Raw genomic sequence first — 25,782 nt, 5'->3', positions numbered from 1 at the left:
ACACCCCGCCCACTCTGAATCATGCTTACTCTTTTTCATTCATGTCGTCGATCCGAGAAAAGTTTCACTTTTACCCCTATCGCAGAATATCCTCCTGCACTTGAATGCAACACAAACACTTGCGACATGACATCTTGTTGACTATTTGGGGTTTAATTCATTCATTTTTTTTCTTTATAAAAGTCCTGTTTATTGCTGTTTTTCAATTGCATCGTCACGTAAACTATATATATATTACTGACACAAATTCAACATGTATGAAATAATGACAAGTCATTAAAAGGAAAGTGTCAAACAGTACTTTTGGATGGCCTGAGAGTAGCCGAGTTGAGCACTGTGACGTTCACTTTCGCCCTGTTCAAGTCTTGGAATTGTTGGAAGTCACGTCACCACTTGGGGGAGCCATCTTCTTGTTCAACGGCTGTGCTCCTCTTATGATGCCATCGATCCATGATGAATATGGATAGAATGTCTGACTACATCGGGGGTATTTAATTACATTTCGCACGGGTCGGGTTACGAAGGGAATTTTTTTTAAAGCAAAGGTGTAGCTTAGCCGACCTGTCAAACATAAAAATGGCACAGTTCTTTTTCACAAACGTTTATTTGTGTATTTTACAAAAAATGCGTTATGTTTTCCATGGGTGGGGGGCTAACAGTGCTCTTCGCTCTGCACCGCAAATTATAATCATATTCTCATTCTGCTAAAGGACAACACATTCACATCAAATTGTGTTTTCTAGCAAACTTCAACTGGGGGTGGCAATAAACAACTTGAAACAAGCATTTGCTTCCCACCCCCTCCCCAAGACAATTGTTCACTCGCGGCCAAACGGTTGCTTGATATGACGTTCGCTGCCGCCATTTGTTGCTCGTAGCCAAAAAATTTTACCCGCAAATCAAGACAGAAAAAAAAAATCGTGTGAGCAACGTCTCATAGCTTGGAAAAAAGTCATTTGGGCTCACTCGTAAATCAAAGTACCAAAGTAAATCAAATGCATGCAGAATGTCCAAATGAAAACGGGAGACGTTAAGTCTGCACCATGTGGGAAAAGCCGCAGTATTCCTTCAAAGCGCACCAGCAATGTTGATAGGATTATGCTCCTCGTCATGGATTAGCATCAAACAGGGTTCTGTCTCTTTGAATTTGCAATGCATCATCTTTTTTTTCTTTTGGAGTGGGTGGGGGGGGGGTCCTAATAATAAAGCTCTGACACTGCGATGACTTTTTTTTTCAAATCTGATTAAGGTTACTGAAAGGATGAGCCATGACAAAAGAGAACATTACGCCGCCATCCAAATTGCTAATGAACAGGAAATGTGTCAGAAAAAGCGACTCGGTAATATTAAACGTGTTGTTATTGAGTTGGAGGTGCTTAGATATGCGCCATCTTAGATGATCTATCCTACTTGGAACAAGGTACACTTTTACTTTTCACTCTGTGTGACAGGGAAATTACAGCTCAACGCAAATCAATCCGAGATGGGTGAGATGAATCAATCCATTTCTTGAGCCAAAGAGGTGGTCTTAGTGTAGCTGTAAAATTTTGCTTGGATGGACTTTCGTGAACCGCGAAAATAGGCTAGACACGTGATCATAAATGCCCGTCGTCTTTTCCCAGCAACATCGGAGAGCCACTTTGGGGGGTGTGGCTAGAATGTAAAGGGTGGCTCGTGATTGGCCGAGCGTCGGGAGGCACGTGTGCCGCTCTATATAAACCGGGTAGCCTGAGAATTCTCCGGCGCGAGCTTCGTGTGCGAAAACAAGGACAGTCACTGTGCAAGTTAGCGAACCAACACGACAGCTCGGTTTATCTCAGCAGCCTGAATTACTGGCCGAAATGGAGGAGCAAGCCATTTTCTTCCTCTTGCTGCAAGTTTTTGTGGCTCGACTCTTGCCCGGGGTGAACTGTAAGTACAACCCCCCGCGTCCGCCCCCCCCCCCCACGTTTTGTTTTTATTGCGAATAGATGAGATTTTAAGCCGCCAACGAGCTTCGATTACTCGCTGACTCGTCAAGATAGTTTTGTTGTGTCGTGGTCTCTCATTTCGTCTTGCATTAAAGAATGTTGACACGGAGGCATTAGTGATTTTTTTTTTTTAATTCAAGTGACCCGGTTCATTCAAGTCGTTGGTGATTGAATTCAATTTACGACGCGTTTTTATTTTTTAAATTTAATGATCAGCTGCCAATTTTGGGTGGCGGGGAGCAGGGGCGCTAATAGTCACAGGCTTCGGCTATCGTTTGGATTTTTGGTGTTCGAATTTCAGGCCAAAGGCTGCGGTCGTGCGTTCTGACCCCTTTTGAGTCACACGATTAGCTATTATACTTGTTCAGCGTTGACGTCACGCCGCTGGCGTGTGGCTTTGTTTGCTTCTGAATGCATCAAACACATGTAGGGCCGATGGAATAAAATGGCCCGTTTCTTTTCCTCCTCACACACAAAGTGAAGAACATGGGGACATGCCAGCGATTCAATTTTTGGACTCTTTTGAACCGCAGTTTGCATTGTAATTGCACCCAAAGATTGCCGTAACATGTTATGACATGAAATTGAACACAGGATGATTTACTACTTTCACTCATATATAATATATATATATATATTTTTTTCATCGTACTGTTATTTGAGCTCAGTAAGCATCAACTGTGTTCCTTTTCTCGCCATAGGCGTGCCAGTGATGGGCAAAGTGTAATGACTGTGTAATGACAACTGTTAAACTAGAAAATGATCACAGTTTGGAAGGTTTTAAGGTGGGTCGGGTAAAACAAAAATTGCTCGTCTTTGGTTGACTGGAAGGTTTCAAGAAAATGAGACTAAGGAAGCAACAGATGGTTGCTGGTTAGCTCGTCTGCAGTCTGTTTCACAGTCGAGAGTTTCCAGATTAGAATCTTGTATCAGGTTTTCCCCTGTGTTGTTGTTTTTTTTCCTTTGGTGCTTAAATTCAATTAAAACAAAACGACTCGTTCAAATAGATTAATTGCCGTTTGTCTATTTTGAAGTCTTCCGGTGAACGTACGATCTTCCTTACATGGTGGAAAATGGCATTTGTTACTGACCTGGCACAATTTTCAGAGTGTGGGAGTGGCTGGCTGTCAATTTTTCCCCCCCTCTCTTCTCTCAGTACAGAATGTTAAAATGAAAACGTTGCCCTAAGGGGCTAAAAGTTGCGCCAACTTTTAGCCCCGGACCAGATGACTAGACTTGAAGTTATTTCCTCGCCGCTGAGTCACTTTTCGGGGCCGCAGTCAACGCAGAGATGTCAACAAACCTCCCACACTCACTGGAACGAGTCCAACTGACTCCTTTTAGAAAACGTTGTTGTGGCCTCTGCCAGCTGCGAAATGTTGAGTGTGTACGAGTCGTAAGCGACTGGAGCTGAACTTCACCTGGCGGGTTATCTAACCGCAGAGGCGGAGGACGGCCTTCTTGTTAGCTTGTTTTTTTTTTCCCCCTCAACGAGACCTCACCAGGCAGTCGAGTGAACTGAGGCTAATTATAAGCCGCCCGGTCACAATTTTTAAGACGCTATGGCAGAGGTGGGCAAACTACAGCCCGCGGGCCAAATCCTGCCCGTTGGTCTTTTTAATCCGGCCCACCGACGTTGAAAGTGACGGCGTCACTATTTTTAAGACGCTCTGGCCGAGGTGGGCAAACTACGGCCCGCGGGCCAAATCCGGCCCGTTGGTCTTTTTAATTCGGCCCGCCGAAGGTTGGTACACAATTAAGGTTCGATTTCAACGACTGCATTCATTTCATTCGGACTTGTAATGACAGGCATTTCAACGCCAGGTGGCGCAGTTACTTGAAGTCGCAGAGCATGGGGAGGAAGGGGGGAGACGATACGGAAGCCCGCAGTAGCGCCAAGTCGAGCAAATCCCGTTCGATACGACGGAATGATGTAGTCTTAAAATCTGAAAAACGTGCCCAAAAATGCAAAATACTGCTTTTTAAATAAAGAAATCCAATTAATTTAGTTCACCCCTTTAATCCGACCCTCCATAATATTTTCTGGTTCTCATGTGGCCCTATGCAAAAAATAATTGCCCACCCCTGCACTATGGGATGGTGTAATACTGAGCTACGCCGAGCTCATGCAAAAGTCTTGGAACTTTATCGTACGAAAACTGAAGCAAGATTTCTCCATTGGAATTCGTGTAAATCTAAACAATTTGTTCCAGACACTCCAAAATATATTCATGATGAATAAGCGTAACATGCCGAGAAACAATTTGAAATCTCTTTTATTTGCTTCAGGAGCCCCTCGTTTACATGGGTGTTTCCAACATAGGGATCGGGGGTGGCGCTGTGGTTGGAAACGCAAATATATGAATAATCTGGGCACACGTGAAACCGGCTTTCGCAGGTAAAGTCTGCATTCCATGAAGGCGAAAGGTTGACAGGATGTATGAAATGACCTCGGCACGTGAGGTCATCTAACGGTTAGCTTAACAGTTGAGCTTCCTTAGTCAAGTGATTCACGAGAAAATGAACATGATCTAATTTCGGCCTCCGAATGTCTGTCAACCCCTTTTCCAATTTGCCATGTTGAATATTTTACACGGCTCTCCCCGTCGCATCCTTCCTTGAAAAAAGACGACATTTGAAGCTGGGGGGGGGGGGGAGTATACATCCTGTGTACAATTTGTTGACGGGCTCGGTTACATTCGGCATGTGTGCTTGAATGGTTTTGCGCCGGTTGACGATGCGTGACGCCCGCGTGTATTTTTAGCAGCTGGCACACTGGCGTTTGATTTTATTTATTTATTTGAGCACTGCAGCAGATGGCGGCGCGGCTCTGGAAGGAGCACTTGCAGATTACGCAAAGCTCACCTGCAGCTGGAGCCCCGCTGAGCCTGCTAATAGACAGGGGGGGGGGTTGGGGGGGTTACGTGAGGCTTCCTCGCATCCGCGTTCACTCACGCTGCAATTTGGCAAAAACGGGGCCGCACCCGCAACCGGATCACTTGATGTGATCGCGTGGGCCAAGTCCCCCCCCGCCCCCCTCCCTGAGTGAAAGTAGCGTTTCCCACAGTCCCTGCCAGGCTCTTTCGCACACGTACAAGTCTGCGCATGAACGAACAGTCTGGGTGCAAACCGTCGTGTTCAAAGTTTGTCCGGTGCTGTGCTTGCGTTGTCAAATAGCAACGCCGCCAACTCCTGTGAGACTTCACACCCCCCCCCCCCCCCCCCCCCGAGTATCCGCGGTCACAGGCGTCCTTTCGCATTTTCTGATCAGCTCTTTTGTTTCACCAAATCCGTCCATCCATTTTCTGATCAGCCGTCTTTGGGCAATAGGCGGTGGACACCCTGAAACGGTTGCTAGCCAATCGCAGGGCGCAAGCTAAGCTAGCTTGAAGTAGCTTCAACTTAGAGTCGATGAGTTTAACCAAGCGTGGCGATTTAGTTGAAGATGTTCCACTGCACTGTGACAAGACGTCTCATGGTTCAGTCCTATTTTATGTAATTTAATTTATTATTATTATTTTTTTTAAGTACTGTACGGCTAGCTGCACTTGGTGAAAGGCATCAAACGATAGCACTAGCGCTTAGCGCCATGAGAGTTGTCTATGAACACCACGGAATGTTCAATGATGGTAGGATGTATGAGTTTCTTTTTAATGGTTACAAACGGTGCGGATACGCTTTTGACAGTATTCATTTCTATTTTTGTGTGAAAATTTGTTTGTTTTTTTTTTTTTGCTGGCCAATTTAGCCGAGTTAGCATAGCTGCCCTCCCGTGTGGATGAATGGATTGATGATGGCGGCGGTTTAAGCCTGTCGGTCACTTTTAACTTTTGTTCTCCAAAGAGTGAAGACCAACTCCAGATGACCCCCCCCAACACTTTTTTTTTTTCATTCTTGTTGGCTTCACCTAGCCAACAACCTTGTCCACGTGGTCTTCTCCCACGCCATCGCATGACCGCCGCCGCCCTCATTCCTTCCGGATTAATTTTTGCGAACTCACGTCGGACCCTCGGAGACGGGCCGAGGCGTAGGCCGTGACTCACCGGGCGCGAGGACGGCACGCTGCCCTGTGGGAATGAATTGTTCTGCCAAGCTCAACCGCTCATGACTTCCCAATCTGTCGACTCCCCCCCGAGGCACTTTGCTGAGGTTGTTCCGACCACAATACGTAATGCTTCGGGCCAAACTGATGACACCCGAAGATGTGTGTGTGTTTTAAACTGCCAAAGGAGTGCCTTTCAAAACATAAAAGTTGGAACTAATTCTCTCGCGAGGACCTGAAGTTAAATTATGCGTTGAGGCTAATGTAATACAAGTTTTGCTTGGGAGTTGGTTTCTCGGGGTTTGATTGCATTTTATTGATTAAATCTGGGGAGAATGCTCAATTCACATTTAAATATTCCTTTCAATGGTTTATGAGAATTTCTCTGAATGCTCTGAACTTTTTTTTTTTTTTTGAAGCCTCATGAACACAGCCCCCGGAAGCGCTGCGTTCAAGGACAAGATAGGAAAAGTATTTCCCCCTCCTATCTGCTGCTTCGTGTTTACTTTGGCATCATAATTGGGATTTTCCGGGAGACTTTGGCGGTTTGAGAGCCATCTCATGGTCCACCTACTTGACTGATGTGTCACTAATCTCCATCATCGCTTTTATTCGACTTATTTGCCACTCGCTATTTGGCAGCCTGATTTCCTGGAGGGGAGGAAGGGAGGCGGGTTTGTTTCCGTCTTCATAATAAACGCACAGGAAGGCCGCTCGCCCGATACTCCTTTACAGATATGAAACGGCGTTCTGGTCATGGCGCCAAAAAACGGCAATACCAAATTGGACGCACGGTTACGAACGCTAACCCTAAACCCTAATTTGGCTCAAATGTGCCAAAATTGATTACAATTAAATCCATAAAATATTTTACACGTAAGATTAAAATAGCGGGCTGCACTTAGCACTTCTAATTACAGCCCATGTAATTAGATTATCTGTGGCACATTTTTAGCATGTTTTGGCGACACCGAAGCTTAAAAGCATCAATTTTACACTTGAGCACCAACCTCAATAACAATGATCTCAATTGTAATTGTTAACTTGGCCTTTGCTTTTCCTGTTTTCATGTACAGCATGTTGCTCCCATACTCTATTTTGGGATTTCCTCCATATGGAGCGGGACTTCTGAAGTGGAATGCTGTGTAATAGTTTGGAGTTCAACTTAAGTTTCTGGGAAGACATTTATTGAAAAAATAAAATAAAATAAATATGCCACCGGTGTCAGCTAGCAAAGGTAACAACTTGAACAATACAATTTGTATGTAAATATTTATTTTAGCACGCAGATGTTAAAGTAAATGGCACAACGCAGCTTTAGCATGCAAAGGCCACACAGGAAGATCGGAACCCGGAAACAAACCCTCCGCGTTGTGATGCGGACATGATGCTGATTATTTCAGATTTAAAATCAACCACCAGTTGTTGTTGTTTTTTTTTTCAACATTGGATGGTCAGCTGTACTGAATTTCCACATCTGTCTGTAGCTTTTGTCCCGTCTATTCATGTTGAAAGCTGCTCGATTTTCCCCATCGTTGTTACTTTTCCACCGCTCGCGCTGCCAGGTCGTCACGTTCGGGCGCTGTGGAAGCTTCCAGTCCTTTTGTATTATGTTTACTCAGCTGTTTTCAAGCCACCGTGTTCAAATTGCAGCACTTTGCTCTCTCTGCTCTGTCAAACCGTCATGAAGTAATGAAGGGAACATGTAAGGCAGCGGTTCTTAACCTTGTTAGAGGTACCGAACCCAACCAGTCCATATGCATTTACCGAACCCATCATTCGTGAAAAATAAAAATATGACCTTTTTACAAATTCGAGACATTAAAAAACTCATTTCTTAAAAACAGAAAAAAAACAATAACACTTCAAGAGATAAGTATCAGTTTTTTATTTTTTATTTTTATGAGAGTCACACGTTGACTACTCGGCGAACTAAATTTTCCGCAGCACTGATTGGACAAGCAATGTCACATGATCATCCGCAGCCAGCGACGTCCAAGCGGGCGTGACGTAACTAATTGACATGTTGAGTCTCGTGTGTCTTAACGTCAACGGCGGAGGCTCCGTCGAACCACTGAGACCGATTTACAGAACCCCGGGACTTCCATAGAACCCAGGTTAAGAACCACTGGTGTAAGGTGACTAAGAATTTAGCGCGATGCTAAAGAAATACAAAGAAAGCTAATATTGCCTGCTTGGGAATTTGTTTTTCTTCCTCCCTTGTTTTTGTCACTGAACTACGTTGGGCCTTGACGAATGGCGCCCTCTGCTGGCCGCTGCCACATAGTAGAAGAAATGGTGTCTATAGCCCATGACAGGTTTGCCTACGTACTATGATGATCCAAAACACTTTTTAAAATTTTTTGAGAGGCATTTCCCTCTCAATTATTGTTCCCAAAACGTGTTAGAGCATTTCTTCTTTAAGTTATCAATTAGACATTCATAATAAAGACCCAATGAGAAGAGGAGACACTGGATTCTAGGACCAAAACTCTCCAGGGGGGGAATGAGGAGAAGTGTTTAGGTTTCACTTCTCTGAAGCGCGACCTTGAATTGAAACCCCTCTGTCTTTATCTACGCAGGTGATCTGTGTGAGGTAAATGTTTGCTCGAACGGTGGAACCTGCGTGACAAGCGGAGGAGCTCCGTTCATTTGCATCTGCCCCGACGGCTTCACCGGAGAAACTTGCAACGAGATCGAGACGGGTGAGCCCGAAGTCATGATGTCCTATCAAGCGGTGTTTGAACGTATTTTGAGTGTGAGGTTCCTTTTGGTTGAGCCCCCCCCCCCCTTTGGCTTCTCTTCCGGTAGGTCCTTGTAAGCCCAACCCGTGCAAGAACGACGGCATATGCGCGCCGACGGGCCACTCCCGCCGCGGCGACGTCTTCAGCGAATACGTCTGCAAGTGTCAGCCGGGATTTGAGGGCGTCCACTGTCAAAACGGTGAGTTGGCGTGCCCCGCTAGATTTTGGTAGCATCGTTTCGGTGCGGGCCACCAAACTGATTAAATAAGAAGACGACTGGTGTTCCCCCGTTCCGATGGAGATCAGTTCGTGAAGGAACGCGTGCGGCCAAATGGGGACCGGTTGCGTTTGATCATGTTTGCCCTTTGATCCTTTTTAGGTGTCGACCGGGCAGATCTGAGCTCAAGAACAGGTAACGGGAGCAATCAACCTGATGCGAAGCGTGTAAGATGTGTGCGTGTTGCCTGAGCTCGTGAGTTTTTCGCCTCTCGAGCGACTCTGCTTGCGCATGCTGCATCTCTCCTTGCTTCCAGTAGAAGAGAAGCCTCCTTCACGCGGCGATCTGAAAAAAAATCTGAGCGCTTTTTAAAAAAAAAAAAAAAATCCCGGGCGCAAATTTGTCATAGTTTTGTCCCACTTGCACAGAGCGACACGGCATCACATAAACTTGGCCATCAACGGAAATGTCGATTCCGTCATTAGTGTTTGCCTGCTGTGTTGCCACACCGTTTGTGTTCACGTCTGCGCGGCTGAAAGGGGTTGTAACGCGGCGACACGGATGCGTGTTTGTCGAGAGTTCGTCCGGGCCGTTGTGTTTTGGTGAAATATGCACTCGATTTCTTTGATGCTTATTTGGGGGGGGAAAAAATTCAACAAATATCAGTTTGTAGAAGTATTCGCAAACTGCCTTTTTATTGTCAAGTTGGTTACCGGCATTTAGCACACGTAACTCAAGAAAAAAAATAATTCAAAGAAAGCTTTTTTTAAATTTTTTTTTTTTTCGCCCCAATGAAATTTTACAAAAAATCCGCTAACCCTAGAAATTGTTCATGGGCTAAAAAAAAAAAGTGCACTTTTTTTTTTCTTGCATAGCCCAGCAAACTGGCATGTCAACCGCAGTCTAACATCTCTGTAAACGGAGATAGTAGCTCCTTGCTAGCGTTATCTTGCTCGTGGAAGGAGGGTAGGGGGGGTGTGGGGGTGCCGTTTTCCTTTCAGCTCCACATTGTGTTGTGACGGTTTAAGTGGCACCTAATTAGTTGGCACGTGGGCCGATGGCGGCCGCCTCCTGCTTTGTATGTCCTCACAAGGCCGCGTGTAGCGGTGGGGAAAGAGTCTATTTACACAATGACGACTCGCAGCAGTTTGTGTGATTAACACAAAAGACGCAATACTGATGTGGTTTAATGTCCTTTTGTTATCCCTCCAAGTTTGCGTCTGAAAAGAGAGAAAATCTGCCATATTTTGGGATAGAACGGATATCCAAAAAAAAAAAGTGCTATTAATATCTGGGCGCCTTGGACTCCGAGCGAAGGACATCGGCGGCTCTTCTGTTGCCAGGCAAAAGAAAAGAAAAACGGCAAATGAAGTCTGCCCCTCGACAACGTCACACTCGCCTTCATGGCAGCATATCTGGTAAATGTAGAAAAAGCCTTCATGGTACTCGCAACGAAGGAGTTTCAAAAGGTTCCAATTTCCTCACCGCCGCCTTGAGATGCAATCATGCCGTCGCTTTTTAGTTTTTTTTTTAAAAAGGAAACACGCCGTTTGACTCTTCTGACAAAGATCATTCTTCCAGCCGTTGTATTTTATTTATATCCCACGTGGTTCTTAAAAAGTACACTTTAGCCCGTGGCTCTTTTTATAGCCGTGATGAGCGCTCCAAACACGTTTCATATCACATCTGGAAAGCTTTTTAAGCTTCGATTCAATGACCGTGGTTTGGTTTGATCTTTTTTTTTTTTTAGTTCCCCCCCCCCTGGGCCCCCTCCACATAGCCTCGAGCTCCCCCCCACCCCCTCTTGGTTTCTTTACCATAGCAACAGTGGCCATTTTGATTGAAGATAATTTTTCTGTTGTTTGTGGGAGGAAGAACCAATCGTGGGTGCCTCTATACAGTTGTTACAGCTTGAACTGCGCATTCTCCGCAAATCACGCATTTGTTTCACGCTTCGCTGAATATTGACCTTTTTTAAAAAAATGTAATGGATTGTACTTGACCAAACCCAGAAAACGGGCAAACTGAGATTTTTGCAAGCGGAACTTGTGGGCACTGTGACGTCAATTTCAGTCAACAGTCGGTGGCGCTACAGGACAAAATGGCGGTGCGGGACAAAATACAAAATGTCAGCTCCCCTGAAGTGGATGAAAGTGGGTGGATTTTTCGTCTGAATTCAGATTCCACAAATTTAATAGCAATCCCAATTTTTAGACTGAGTTGGGCGCTCAAAACTAATTATTGCAAAGGAAACTTGACTTCACGTCGATTCATAGACCATACGCCCCCCCTCCCCTGGTTGTAATCGGCTCCCAAATTGACTGCTTCCCCGCTGACTTTTTCGACGAGGCGTCACGTGGTCGTCAAGATTTTCCGACACGTTTGTCGGAGGATGTGTGGCTATCCCAAGCTTGAGGTTGTTGACGTACATAATTTGTTTTTAAAGGCCCTTTCGTCACTCTGTGGCCGCTCACTTGGGGAGGCATTCGGTTAGTTCCGCGTTTGTTTATGCGTTGGCGCCATCCAGTGGTCTCCAAAGGGATTGCAGGCGTGCGCTCTCCTGCCAGGATTGTTGGCGCCATCCAGTGGTCTCCAAAGGGATTGCAGGCGTGCGTTTGACTCCCTTTCCAATGAAAACGCGGCGCTGCGCCTGCACTCGAGGGTTGTTTTTCCTCCACAGGGCGTGTGCTGGCTATGAATCCCCAAAACCACACAATCCCCAGAGAGCCATTTGACACTTTTTCCAACCGAGTCGTAAAACGGTAGTGTTTTGACTCATCTGTCCTGTTTTTAAATCCAAAAGTCACCCCTGCATTTTTCTCTCTATGACACCTGCAGTCTAGTCAGCATGGCATCGACTAACCTCTCCTCCTTCCGATGCTTTCCGTTCTGATAACCGATCCGAATTTTTGTTTACGGTTCCGCAGACGTCAACGACTGCGCCCGACAGCCATGCCAGAACGGAGGCAGCTGCCGGGACCTGGAGGGGGATTTCAAATGCCACTGCCCTTCCCCTTACGTGGGCAAACACTGTCAGCTGCGTAAGTGTGCGCGTGCCATTCCGAGGGAACCGAGCGGCCAATTTGGCCCCCCCCCCAAGTCTAAAATGCAACGTTGCACTTCAGGTTGCATTTCTCTGCTGGGCATGGAGGGCGGCGGCGTGGCCGAGTCCCAGATCTCCGCCTCGTCCGTCCGCTACACCTTCCTGGGCCTGCAGCGCTGGGGCCCCGAGCTGGCGCGCCTCAATATGAAAGGCCTGGTCAATGCCTGGAGCCCCGCCCCCCACGACAGGAATCCGTGGCTGCAGGTCAGACCGCCGCCGCCTCCTCTGAATGACAAAGCGGCAAAAGCGTTTCATGATTTTGTGATGAGTTAACAAAACCGTTCATTCCCAATCTCAAGAAATGACGGTATGACATTCAGTACCAATTTAAAGCGTAAAAATAAGCTAAATTTCAAGCGCAGTGATTTGCAAATTTGGGAGGACGGCGGCGATTTTTTAGCTTTTTAATTCTCGGCCGTTTGGCAAACCAAAACAGTCCCGTGCGATTTCAGGTGAATCTGCAGCGGAAGATGCGCCTGACCGGCATCGTGACGCAGGGCGCTAGCCGCGTCGGCACGGCTGAGTTCGTCAAGGCCTTCAAAATGGCCTCCAGCCTGGACGGCAAAACCTACACCGTGTACAGGACTGAGGACCAGAGCAAGGACCAAGTAAGACGACGCAACACAGTGTGCCAGAGCCACGTAGCGCTTTCTTGCTAGCATGGGGACTATTTGGGCTGTTGTGGGAGGTGGGGGGGGGGCTGCTTGGTGTCTAGATTAAAAAGTCAAACATGATTTGATCAAAACGCCACAAATGACAACAAATGTAATATTGCCTCGTCAATTTCTTGATTTTCAATCTGTCCCTTGGGCCCGTTTTCTCCTTTCCCGTAGATTTTTTCGGCCAACCTCGACAACGACGGCACCAAGACCAACGTGTTTGACCCGCCGGTGGTTGCTCAGTACGTGCGCATCATCCCGGTGGTGTGTCGAAAGGCCTGCACCCTGCGCCTGGAGCTGGTGGGCTGCGAGCTCAACGGTAAACGCACCCGCTGGCGGCTGGCTCGCCTTTCCGACCTCCGAGCGACATCTTTTACTTTCCTTCGTTCCGCGCTTAGCGAGTCTGGCCGGAAGATGACGTCGCTAGGCCGTTTCCGAGTTCCTCGACCGTCCGCTTCACGCCGTTAATCAAAAGCGAACTCTTCCGTAGCACGTGGCTGGATTACTGCCACGCATTTGACTTCTGAGTCAGCCGGTCCTCCATCACGCGGCTCCAGTCGGTCCAAAACGCCGCCGCTCGCCTCTTGCTGCCGCTTGACATCATTTGCGCTCTGCGTCGCTTCTCCCGTCCATCACCCTGTTTTTTTTCTCTCTCTCTTTCTTGTCATTCCACTCTCTCCGCGCGCGTGGGCCTCAATTTCAGTGTACTCAAACGCTTTAGGTTGCTCGGAGCCCATGGGCATGAAGTCCCGACTGGTTTCGGACCGGCAGATCACGGCTTCCAGCGCTTTCCGCACGTGGGGCATCGAGGCGTTCACCTGGTACCCTCACTACGCCCGGCTGGACAAACAGGGCAAGACTAACGCCTGGACCGCCGCCACCAACAGCAAATCGGAGTGGCTGCAGGTAGGGAGGGGGGGGGGGCTCCAAAATGAACTGTGCTCTTCTCAGTGGTGGCAAAGTACAATAAAAATGATCTCTTGGGTAACATTTCAGTCCGTACGTGTCCCGAGCACACGTGTTGTATTATTTTGGACTTTTACCGAGGCACATCTTGCTAGTCATTTTGCCGCCTTTCTTGCGGTCCCATTTTGAAAGGCGAAAACTTTCGTGTGCTCAGGTGGACCTGCAATCTCCTAAAAAGCTCACCGGAATCATCACGCAGGGAGCCAAAGATTTCGGCGCCGTCCAGTTTGTCTCGGCCTTCAAACTGGCTCACAGCGATGACGGGCAGTCCTGGAGCATCGTGAAGGACGAGAGCACCGAGAATGACAAGGTTGGTCCGAAAACGCCGAGTGGTCTGCTGAAGTTCACTTCGGAGGCCTTCATCTAATTTTTGCCACTTTTTTTTTTTTATTCTGCGTCACTGGTCTCGAAATGGCATCAACGCAGTTATTGGACAAAGTTGACAAGTTACAACTCTGCCACTAGAGGGCAGTGTATGATTAACCTGTTTGTCCATATTTCCGTTCGACAACCAAGTTATTATTTCATTTGCTCGTTTTTTGTACTCATTTTGTTTGTGCCTTTACCATTCTGCCGCCGGTCTAGATTACCCCTTTTTTTATTTTTATTTTTCAATTTTTGTCTCACCTCCCGACTTGTCCAGATCTTCCCCGGCAACAGCGACAACAACGTCCACAAAAAGAACCTGTTTGAGCCGCCGCTCTTCGCCCGCTTCGTGCGCATCTTGCCGTGGGAGTGGCACGAGCGCATCACCCTGCGGATGGAGCTCCTGGGCTGTGACGAGTAGCGGCGATCCGGTGATCCGGGACCCTCTGACCCTCCCTCCTCCCTCCTCCATCCCTATCCCCAAAACCTTGCCGTGCCTGCACTGCCCAGTCCTTGACTCTAGAGGGCAGCAAACACCGTCGTTGCTTCGAGAGAGGTCAAGCCTGGAGTCCTCATGGCGGGTGTCAGGTCCCTCTGAATTTTAACCACTTCAGCCCCCCCCCCCCCCCCCCATGCTGGGGGTCCCGCTGCAGGATCGATGTCGTGCTGCCTGCAAAACCTCCCGAGACCCTTTGCCAGCTAGGGATGCCTCTAAACTCTCCAGTGGTGGTCTTGAAGGTTTCCCGGGCGACTCGTTTGTTCAAGCACATCACGACTGTCTCGTTTTTCTCTCAAGGTGGCAAAGTACGGCTGCGGTTTATCAAGCGGCAGACAGAGTAAATCGCAAAGGCACCCGAGCCGCTGGCCAAACGGAGCGGAACATACAAAAGAATCGCTTTGCAGTCTACGCGTGAGTCAAACGCTCACTTTGGTGGGCCGATCTGCATTACGATGGCCGACATGGCGTCATTGAAATGAACCGGGTTGCCGCTCCCCCCCCTCCTTTTTCACTCAATTTATTATGATCATATTTTTTTTTCTTTAAAGCACCACCCAACAACTCCTCCATGTTGACGGGGAAGATTAAAAGGCCGGCAGCGTAAATGAACAAACCACTATCAAATGCTACTGACAATTCATGACTAACAATTACTTGTTGGGGGGGGGCGAACCGCATTCACATTTATGGCACTTTTCATATTTTGTGTTTGCATGTCGGGGGGGGGGGGGAAATGTGGACAAGAACAATGCGGGGATGAACAAAGAAATTCAAGAGACTCCCTGTGAGCAAATCAAAGCTTCTTTTTTTTTTTTTTTCCTCCACTGTACATGTGACACATCTTTTCTGACACCCGCCCCCCCGCCCCATAAATTATGAATTATGGGCTCGTGCAATGCTATTGTGTCGTGCTGTTTCCGATAACGATGCGTATTAATGGGGAGGTGTGAAAAATGCATGAGGGGGAAGGTCGCCAACATGGCAGACTTAACGATGCTTCAGTTTGACCCCACACGTTTGTGTAAATATCGCGTTACCCTGGAATGGTTTTTGTACGGTTCATTAAAATATGATGTCGATGTGTTTTTTTTTTTTTTATGGTGTGCTTTCCTGTTGTACTGGACTGCATCCGTTGAATTCCCGCGTCATTCCATGTTTGGCCTTTGTATCGTTAGAACAGACAACAATAAATGTTCAAATGTACTCCAGCCAGTTGTTTCCAAAGGCTCTTTTTTTTTTTTTTTTTTTTAATTCAAATGTTGAAACTGATTGCAGCTGTTTTCCATTTAAAAAGGTGCAAGATCAAAAGGCAGGAAGCTCCGAGGGCCGTTTTGGCTGTTTCGCATTTAACACCCCCACCCCCCCCCCCACCACCACAGCCCCCCAGGGAGCGGCCCTGCCCAAGGTTTCGCCTCTTCTCGGCCTCATTAGACTGCTGGGAAGGTCATTCAAGTAAGTGTTGAAAGCTCCCATATGTAAATGTCCACCCCACCATCTCCTTTCCACCCCCCCCCCCTTTTAAAAAAAATCTATATGTAATGAGCTGATTGTCACTGTCGAGGTGGAAAAAGGAAGACCGCGTCGTTCCAAGTCTGTATTATACCTTTTGAGTTCAATCATATGCCACCGCAGGGGGGTGGGGGGGGGGGCAAAACATGTCTCCTGCACCAACCATCAAGTTTGCTGACTTCCTGACTAGACAAAAAAAAAACGAGCTTTTAATCCTGAACAAATCTTCCCAAACGTTTCAAATCTGCGCTCAGCAGCTCCTGAATTTGTAACAAAGCAGGCTAACAGAAACGTAGCTCGGCTAGCTAACTATTTTGTCTGGTTATAAAAAAAAACAAAAACAAATCCTGACTTTCAAACTCAAAACCTGACATAATGGCGCACATGGTGCCTCGAGAGTGAGGCAAGAAGTGGAATTTCAGTTTGCTTGATCATGCCCGGTGGTCTAGTGGTTAGACGTGGGTTCAATCCCAGATCCGTCCTAAAGCGCTTCCGAAAATTAATTGATGGATGGATGCGTTTGGACTGGTGGGATTTATTTGATGACAAACTAGGTGGGGAGGGAGGGGGGGGGGGGGTGAGTATTGATCGTTTTTTTTTTCTTCCTTTAAATCCACTTCTTGACCTCTGGACGACCTTTATTGACCCATTACCCAGAGGCCCTCGGGGCAGATTCGCTTTTAAGGACCCTTGAGAGTAAAACTCAATCAAACTGCTTGATTGATTGAAGGTTGGCTCGCCTTTATAAGCACCCCCCCACACCCCCCGCCCCATCGCCCTTCCCTCCATCCGTTTCTAAGCGGCTTATCCTCACCGGGAGTGAGCCGCCGCCTATCCCAGCCGATGCCGGGCCGCATTTCGACAACAAGCGTTCAACAATCCTGATCGGAAGCCGGAAGCCGGAAGGTGTGGACTGCGAGGCAGACATGTTAACCGCCCGCTTCGCCGCGCTCCCGTTATCGTTTTATTCTTCTCAATGCTCGTTTGAAGAAACGAGCGACGTAAAGGAGCGTCTCTCGTCCGCTTCCTCCCTAAATAGCTCGTACTTCAAAGAAATCGGCGGGAGCGAACATTCAAATTAGAGTTGACAGCATGTGAAGTGTCTGTGTGGCGGTTTTGAAATTTTTTTTTAAAAAGTTCCCCCATCCTGCAATACCTTGGTGGAGCATTTTGGATGATTTTGGGATTTTTGAAGACGCGGTATTTTGTCAGAACTGAAACGAGTTCCAGGAGAAAGGTTCTTCTTGGTTTTTCAGTTCTTTAGGAAGCAGTCCAACATGGTTCCGTTTGTAAACATGGGCTGATATTAGATTCTGATGGCGTGATAGCCATGAGCAAAAAATAGTGCAAACAACAAAACTATTTGTTGAGGGAGGGGGGGCATGATCTGATCCGCTTCTCCTCCCGAGGGTCGCGGACGTGCCGGAGCCTGTCCCAGCCGCCTTGGGGGCAGTCGGCGAGGTGGTTGCCACCCAATGGCAAGATGCACCTAAGCAACAATTTTCGCTTGGAGTTCCACCAAGGCACAATTTTGAGCCTTCTTTTAACTTCCCATGCGTGTTTTTGAAATGCGCGAGGAAACCGGAATACCCGCAGGAAAGCCGCACAAGCGTGGGGGAGAACATGCCAGCTCCACACAGTTGTCCTTGAGGGCTAACTAGTACCCGCTGCTACAATCATCTTTTCTTACATACTGATGATACCGGACATATACATACTCAGTTCGAATGCCAGGCGCCGGAAGTCATGGGCTTTCCAACCCGTTGACGTTGCTCTCCGTCATTATCGACGTGACGAGCTCATCATCTTTGAGATACTCGAAAATTGCGCTACAGTGATGGTCCTCGTTTTTACGATGTTGAATTTCATCGATGAGCGAGACCCTCTTCCATGACTTAAAAACAAGCTCGACGAATATTTATCCATGGTAGTAAACGGGTGTTGGGGGGGGGGTATATATAGTCCATTATAGTCCATTTAACAACTATAAGCGGCAGTGAGTGAGTTAATCAGTTGACGGCGATATACATCCCTCCCACACCCCTCCAGCCCCCGACTTCCTGCCGCAGGAAGGTTTTTTTTTTTTTGATCAGGAGATCATCTTTGAATACTCAGCTGCTGTTTTACACCGCGGCATTCCCCGAGAGAAACGGGACTATTTTGGCTCACGTCATGCTCATGTTATGAAGAGAATTTGAAATGGCCCCTCCCACCTAATGTGCGTCTTTCTATATTTGGATCATCTTCAAGCGGATGCAGAAGAACAAACAACAATGGGGAAATTATTATGATTTGGTATTACAGCTCGTTTGACTGTCAGAGTGTGAAGTCAAGACGACACTCTTCCTCTTTCATCTACACACACACACACACATACACACACAAACACACATGGACCCATTTTGGGGACCTTTGGGGAAAAGCACAGGGTACCCTTTTTGGACACTTTGGAGTTGATTTAGAGGGTGTCAAAGTGAGGACCGGCCAAAATGTCCTCAATTCATCAAAATGTCCTCACTCTGTTGGTTAAAAACTCATGCCGGTCCCCACAATGTCATGAGTACAAGAACACACACACACACACACACCTACCTTCAGAAGTTGTGTAATGACAGTGTGTCCAGCCATAGTAACACAATAGGCGCCTGGGCTCCACACAAACACAAACGTGCAGTGGCTGGCCTTGATTTTTTTATTTTTTTTTGCAGGCCCGCAGCCAAATGATAGCCCTCCAACGCTCTGTGACAATGGGGAGGGGAGGGGGGTGCTGGTATTTGTTGCCTCGGGCGGGAAGCTTTCATGTGCGCTGACCCTGGGAACAGCGCTCGAGGTAACGGCTTAGAAATGCACATTGGCCTCAGCAAGGCACGCTTCCAATGCTGCTCCCCGTGTTCAACTGTTGAGGAAAAGATCAAACGCCGGCATTTCATTTAACCTGACGAGACGCACTTGGGTGGAGTCCATCATCTTATCCGTGTTTTTTTGTTACTTCCCATAAGAGGAATGTGACCACAATGCGTGGCTGTTTACTGGACTTGTAGTTTGGTTGCACAGTGACACGCCACCTTGAATCCCAAGTAACAGAAGCAATTTTAAGCAAAATTCCTCTGGGACCTATTTTAGGTCCATTCAGTTTTTGTCCATTTGCGATGACACGAAAAATAATTGTGATTTTTTTTTGTTGTCATTCATACTCCAAAGGCAATTGAGGTTCAAACTTTTTGTAAAAAAATAAAATAAAAAATGAGCAGACCTAAAACAATTCCCTGAGGAACTACACTCAGCGGGGGGTGGCTGTTTTGGTACTGTTTACAATCCAGTATGTGATTATACCATAAAGTGAACAACAATACTGATTATAGTACATTCCATCGACAGGAAGCGAAACAAAGAAAATGCTGTGGTTCGTCCGCTTTGCAGCGATAACTGCCTCCAATTTTGTGCAAGTCTTTCTCCAAAATGTTGGTCGATCTGAGAGGATTTTTGTACATTTGAGAGGTCGCTGAAAGAGGCTTGCCAGTGTTTACTTTTCATTGCTACAAATATGAGCTGGATTCAATCATTATCGAAAATGAACGAATCAAAATAACTTTGCTGAAAAACACCCCCCAAAATTGTAACAGATTTTTTTGGTTTGAATGGATATCACTTTGCAAGGTAAGTCCGTACTATGCTATATTATAACCTGCACGGACCAATACATTAGAACACATTCTACCTCCTACAGGAAGTAAAATTGTTCCGCTGCCTTTATAGTCTCCAAGACTTGTGCCATTACCGGACTATAGAAAATAAATGGGCCTAAAATGCTTCCCTGGAGAGCTCCATTCAAAATCGTCCGTGTTGTTTCGGATGGGTGTTGGAGTGTCAACGTGACGAATCGTGATACAGTATTAAATTGATACGTATAATGGACCATGTATTCCAACACGTGGTCATTTAAAATGTGCCTTTTAATTGCGCTTTAACACACTAATAACTTTCAAATCCGTTTTATGAGACACGGGTCAAATTGGACCTGAAAGAGACTTTGTAGCAACCTGTGCAAAAGCATAGCAAAGTCAAAATTAGCGCAAACGGAATACAACGATTGAAAAATGAAACTTGCCCCTGATCCACATGCAGTGTATGATATTTAAGGTATTATTTGAAAATAGTAGGACGTCTTTCAGGATGCGAGTGAAGAATGTGCAAGGGAAGCGGGGCATACGAAGACTTCGGAGATGTTGTTGAGTTTTGTCGCTGGCGAGGGGTTGGTTGAGGTTGGGGCTTGGTGTCAGGAGGGCGGCCAACATCTGCGTTTCACTCAGCCGTGAACGTGTTTGCTCAGCAGCACATTGTCTGCGGAATCCTCCCCAGTGCCGCCTGCGCACTTGTTTTCCACCACTGTAAAGCGACTTGACGGACGTGCTACTCGAGGTCTTGGCAAAAGATAAGTGACCTTTTACCCCACATGGACGCCTCTGCTTCTGTTCTCTTTGCAGCTGACCTTCATTCAACGGGACTTATTGCAGGATATGGACTTTTATTTGCAAAAAAAAAAGAATGTGACTTGATGCCCACCAAACGTGTTCGTAATTGCCTATAGAGGCCACAAGATGGCGGCAAAGCACTTTCTTCTATTAGATAAAGCTATGGCCTGACTAAATGCACCCCCCCCCCCCAACCCCCGCACCAAGATGACACCAAAGCCACAGCCTGGAACCTCGAATCACTGCTTATCTGACTTGAGTGTTTTTGGAGATATGCAGCTGTTTTTTTGTTTGACTCGTGAGGGGAAAAAATTTAGATACATGCGCTAAAATGCAACAAACACTCTGCTAGCTTAATGCTAACACCAAAGACGGACTAACAGAACTAGCATCGATATCAGGGTAGCTATAAATCTTGACAGACAACATAATGACGTGCATCTTTGCACTTGTTGACATTTTTCATTTTTAGGGATTGATTATACGTCAACAAGCGCAAACGGTTCTTCGTCTGTGTGTGCCCTGCGATTGGCTGGTAACCGCTCCGGCACACTTCGCGACCCTTTGTGAGTATAAAGCAATTCGGAAAATGGGTGGATGGATATACGTCAAAAACGAAAAAAAAAAAATCCTTTTTTATTTCATAAATGGCATCATTGAATTACCGTATATATATATATATATGTACATTTTACTTTATTTTTTTTTAAAGAAATAGACCAAACTAATAACATATTTTTTGTCTATCCATAAATGTTTTTATTATTAATATATGCAACATATTTTGCTGATTAAAAATGCTTTTGCTTCTAATTGCCACCTATGACTGCGTGGCCTGAGCCCGTCTTGGTGACGTCTTTCTACTACGGCGACGGGGAGGAGGAGACTATGAAGTCAACACATCCACACACACTCAGGCACGCATCCATTCAGTCCATGCACATCAGCGAGTCTTCTCTCCTTCTCAGACGGTGAGTTTGATTGACTGTCTCGTCATTTAGATTTGTTTCATTGTTCTCAAAGTGCAGTTGGTGAAGGAGAGCAATTTGACGCGGTTGGAACATTTCTTCGTTGGAAAACTTCAGTGTTGGTGATGAGCAGGAGGGCTCCTTAAACGACAAGATTTGGCGCTCAAATCAAATTTGATGTATTCATGTTTTGACATTTTGAGAGACGTTTATGCTTGGGTGTGATTCAAACACCCTATTGGTAATCCAGGGACTTTTTTTTTCTTTTGCTTTCAGCGTAATGCTCGGTGGTCTTTTGCGCCCTCTGTTGGCCGCATGTGGGCTAGTGCTGCTGCCCGCCGCCGCCGCCGCCGTCCAATTCAACTACAACAACGGCTTCTACTATCATGACGTCAGCAACGGCAACGGCAACGGAGAAAGTGAGTCGGTGTGTGTGTGTGTGTTTTCCTTATCCAAACATTTCCCACCACAAAATACACATTTTAATATGTTAATGTTTCAGGTTCGTATTTTTTATTGATGTTTTGAATGTTCTATGTCCCATTGTAATTTGTAGTTCCCAATATCTTTGACTTTAAAATGTTTTCTTTCTCGATTTGACTCTCAAATATTTTTATACCGTTAAAATATCTAGTTATGCGCCCTTTTAAGCCTTTATTTTAATTATTACCTACATTTTTACTTCACAACAGTTTCTAGTTTTTCATTGAAATAATGTAAATCTGATGGTGTCCTCACATTTTTTAATGTTAAATTATTTAATGTTGATATAATTTCCACTGTATCGATATTTTTTCAATGTATGTTTCATTTTATTTTTTTTTAATTTTTCCTTTCTTTCAATTTATAGATTTTTTTTAGTTATTTTATATAAATATAATTCAGAATTTTAAACCGTTGTAACACCTTAGTAGTCTTATGCGTGAGATATTTTTCAATGCAGCATTTCAATCCAGTAATACTGTAATTCATTTATGACACTTTTTAAGTTTTTAATTAAGTTTTGCCATTTTTGCTCTACTGTACTCTTATCTTTCAATATTTATATTTATGTAAATTGATACCGTCATGTGGAACTTTGTAGTATAATGTATTTGTAAGAGCAATTCTGTTGTTTCACCTATAAGTGCAACAGATCTTATTTGATTTCAGAACTCTATTCAAACATTTATGTTGGTGAAATATGTAACTCTTGTGAAGTATATCGGAATTGAGTCATGATTTAGCACAGCCCCCCGACCCCCAGTATTCATTAGCAAAGTGTCAAAGTTCAAATTGTGGATAATGTTACAGATGCGTGAAATCATTTTGGCTTAAAATTTACCCTGGTTAATTTATGTGTGTGTGTGGCGGGGGGGGGGGGGGGGGGCTGCCTTCAAGTGACCAAGTTGCGTCTTCCTGCAGTCTATTTCAACGGGGTCCGTCTGTTCGTGGAGTCGCCGCAGTCGTCGGTGTCAGCCACTAGGGGCAGTAGCGTCACCCTTCCCTGCCACTTCCACTACGAGCCCGAACTCAGCTCGCCGCGCCGCACGCGGGTCAAGTGGTCGTGGTTGCCCGCCAATGCCGTCGGCGAGCCCGCGTACCCCCCGGCCGCGCCGGTCTACGCCATGGAAACGCAGGTGATGGTCGCCATGGGCAACCGTCACCGCAGCTACGGCGGATTCCGGGGTCGGGTCCGCCTGCGACGCTCGGCACCGGGCGACTTGTCTCTGGTCATCAATGAGCTGCGTCTCAACGACACGGGGCGGTACCGGTGCGAGGTCATTGACGGGTTGGAGGACGAGAGCGTCACGGTAGAACTGGAGCTGCGAGGTGAGTGGATTCATGAAATCGGTCTCGTTTGAACAGAGGTGTGTCGACTTTTTAAATAGCCACTGTGTCGAGAGTTGTATTTGTGGTTGAGGCCATGATGCATTTGTGGCGATAGGTGTGGTGTTTCCGTACGACTCTGACAAAGGACGCTACAGCTTGAACTTCCTGGGGGCCCAACAGGCGTGCCAGGATCAGGACGCCACCCTGGCCACGTTTGAGCAGCTCTTCACGGCGTGGGACGAGGGCCTGGACTGGTGCAACGCTGGCTGGCTGGCCGACGGCACCGTGCAGTACCCCATCACGGCGCCCCGCGACGGATGCGGGGGCTCGGACTTGGCGCCGGGCCTGCGCAGCTACGGTCAACGCCATCGCCTCCTCCATCGCTTTGACGCCTTCTGCTTCTCTGCATCCATCAAAGGTCAGTACTACCGACCTGCTGATTTTGATACTTGAAAAATCGACCTAGCTCATTTCATGCCAACATGTAAAATTACGTTTTCTTTGGGTGTTTTATATATATATTTTAATTTAAAAAATAAACACAAAGGAGTTGTGGGAAGGATTGCAGTATGATAACGTACCACTAGATGGCAGCAGTGGCTTTGATCAGATTTAGGATACGCGCGCGCACACAAAAACGGTCATGAAAAGTTCATGCATCAGTGAGTGTTTTTCTTGCTAGAAAGGTAGAAATGTACTTGCCCCCCCCCCCAAATAATAGCAGAGGGTTAAAGTTTTCTTTTGGTCGGTTCCATGCGTATGTAACGATTGAGCTCAATTTTCTGCACAACTTCAAAAATGAGTCCAAATGGTCAAAAATGGCCGACAGCAGCCCTCCAAATTTGCGAAAAATATCCGGCATTAAAACGACTTAAGCCCTTTCCGCCATCGCTAAAACAGGCCGGTGCCTTTTGCCAAGTGACGTCTGGTGCTCTCCTTTCCGCAGGGAGCGTCTACTTCCTCGCGAGCCCAACCAAGCTCAACTTCACCGAAGCGGTGCGGGCGTGTGCGGAGAACTCCAGTCGCATCGCCAAAGTGGGCCAGCTGTACGCCGCGTGGAGGCTCACGGGATTGGACCGCTGCGACGCCGGCTGGCTGGCGGACGGTAGCGTTCGCTATCCCATCACCAAGGCCCGCGTTAACTGCGGGCCGCCCGAACCGGGAGTGCGCAGCTTCGGCTTTCCCCCGCGTCACCAGAAGTTTGGAGTCTACTGCTATCGCTAAACCACCGGGCTATTTTTTTTCGAGGTTAGCTTTAGCTTTAGCCTATAAGAACATGGGCATTATTGAGGCCATTTGAGTTGATTGCTCACCTCCATCAGAACACAAGTGACTGTGACAACATCTTATTAATGCCTCTTTCCCACTCCACAAGTACTCTCTTGGCTCTTCTCGCTGCGGTTCGGGGGCAGTTGGTTTTCCAACTCATTCTAGAACTTCTTCGGTGGTTGGCGTGACTGAGGGCCGCAAGGAAACGGACTGCCGCAGCAAGGCGGAGGCCGTGGAGCATCCGGCGTCCGATGCTAGGAAGCCGCATTGCGGTAAGCTAACGTTAGCATAAGCGTGTTTTGTTTTGGAGCCGGCGTATCCTCGAACCAGTTCTTGTAAACGTCACAGACACTTTGGAGTCTTTTTGTAAACAACAAAAATCAATTTAGAGTCCTCAATAAACAAACGTACATCTTTTTGAACATCGGAGACAGTTTTGAGTCTTTACTCATCAACCAAATACACATTTTTAGAAACATAAAGACAAAGTCAGTCTGTAACTTGATGTACGTGTTTTTGTGAACATCAAATACCATTTAAGGTCTTTCATGAACCTCAACACACATTTTCATGAATGTCAAAGATGATTGAGAGTCTTTAATTTACCTAACGTGCGTTTCTTCTGAACAAACTAAAGCCTCGATAGTGTTGAACGAAACCTACATTTTTTGGGCGGGCGGGGGCGGGGGGATGTGTGTGTTCAATACCGCTTTTTTTCTAATCGATACCTCTATGAGTATTTACTGTTTGAGTACTCACCAATGCGTCTGTTACATTGATTTATAAATTTTCATTTCGTATGTTTTTGTCAAAATCTTTGTCACCGTTGGAGAGAAAGCATCCGTAGCAAGTGGAGCCATACTGAGACGAGTAGGTACTGTGCAATGGAAAAGGGGCATAGGCGCCAATGCGTTGCAAACATGATGACAAGGTCTGTTGAAAAGAGTGAAGCGAAAAAACGTTTTTTTTCTTTATTTTCTACCCCCCCCCCCCTCAGTCTGATATCACACCTAACGTACATTTCTCCGAAGGGCTCCTCCCACTTGTCGACTGAATCTTTCAAGTGTTGGTGAGTCAAACATTATCATTAAGTGTTGCTTTTTTTCATTAAAAAGGTGAAATTTGCGTGTTGTACATTTGTATCGGTGTGGAATGGGAGATAACCTTTATTTCTTTTTAAGGCATA

The 25,782-nt window shown here is 46.5% G+C and overlaps 2 protein-coding genes across 5 annotated transcripts; both read left to right on the top strand.

The window, feature by feature from the left end:
* Positions 1-1,736: 1,736 nt before the first annotated feature.
* LOC127598015 (lactadherin-like) lies at positions 1,737-15,774 on the top strand. Of its 4 annotated transcripts, none has more exons than XM_052061480.1 (11): positions 1,737-1,911; positions 8,595-8,717; positions 8,824-8,955; positions 9,136-9,168; positions 11,901-12,014; positions 12,099-12,280; positions 12,529-12,684; positions 12,910-13,054; positions 13,457-13,641; positions 13,856-14,011; positions 14,345-15,774. In XM_052061480.1, the coding sequence occupies exons 1-11, from the start codon at positions 1,842-1,844 to the stop codon at positions 14,486-14,488; spliced, it is 1,440 nt and encodes a 479-aa protein (XP_051917440.1). In that variant the 5' UTR covers positions 1,737-1,841; the 3' UTR covers positions 14,489-15,774. The 4 variants fall into 4 exon arrangements, with proteins under 4 accessions (XP_051917440.1, XP_051917439.1, XP_051917443.1 ...); XM_052061479.1 differs by having other exon boundaries at positions 13,439-13,641; XM_052061483.1 differs by lacking the exon at positions 9,136-9,168.
* Positions 15,775-21,358: 5,584 nt separating this feature from the next.
* Positions 21,359-25,025, top strand: hapln3 (hyaluronan and proteoglycan link protein 3). Its single transcript, XM_052061486.1, has 5 exons — positions 21,359-21,518; positions 21,792-21,934; positions 22,920-23,327; positions 23,443-23,745; positions 24,274-25,025. Exons 1-5 carry the CDS (start codon positions 21,370-21,372, stop codon positions 24,549-24,551), a joined length of 1,281 nt encoding a protein of 426 aa, XP_051917446.1. The 5' UTR covers positions 21,359-21,369; the 3' UTR covers positions 24,552-25,025.
* The last annotated feature ends 757 nt before the right edge of the window (positions 25,026-25,782 follow it).

Source organism: Hippocampus zosterae, chromosome 3 (assembly GCF_025434085.1).
Source record: "Hippocampus zosterae strain Florida chromosome 3, ASM2543408v3, whole genome shotgun sequence".
Taxonomy (NCBI): Eukaryota; Metazoa; Chordata; class Actinopteri; order Syngnathiformes; family Syngnathidae; genus Hippocampus; species Hippocampus zosterae.
This window is presented reverse-complemented; position numbering and strand designations above follow the sequence as displayed.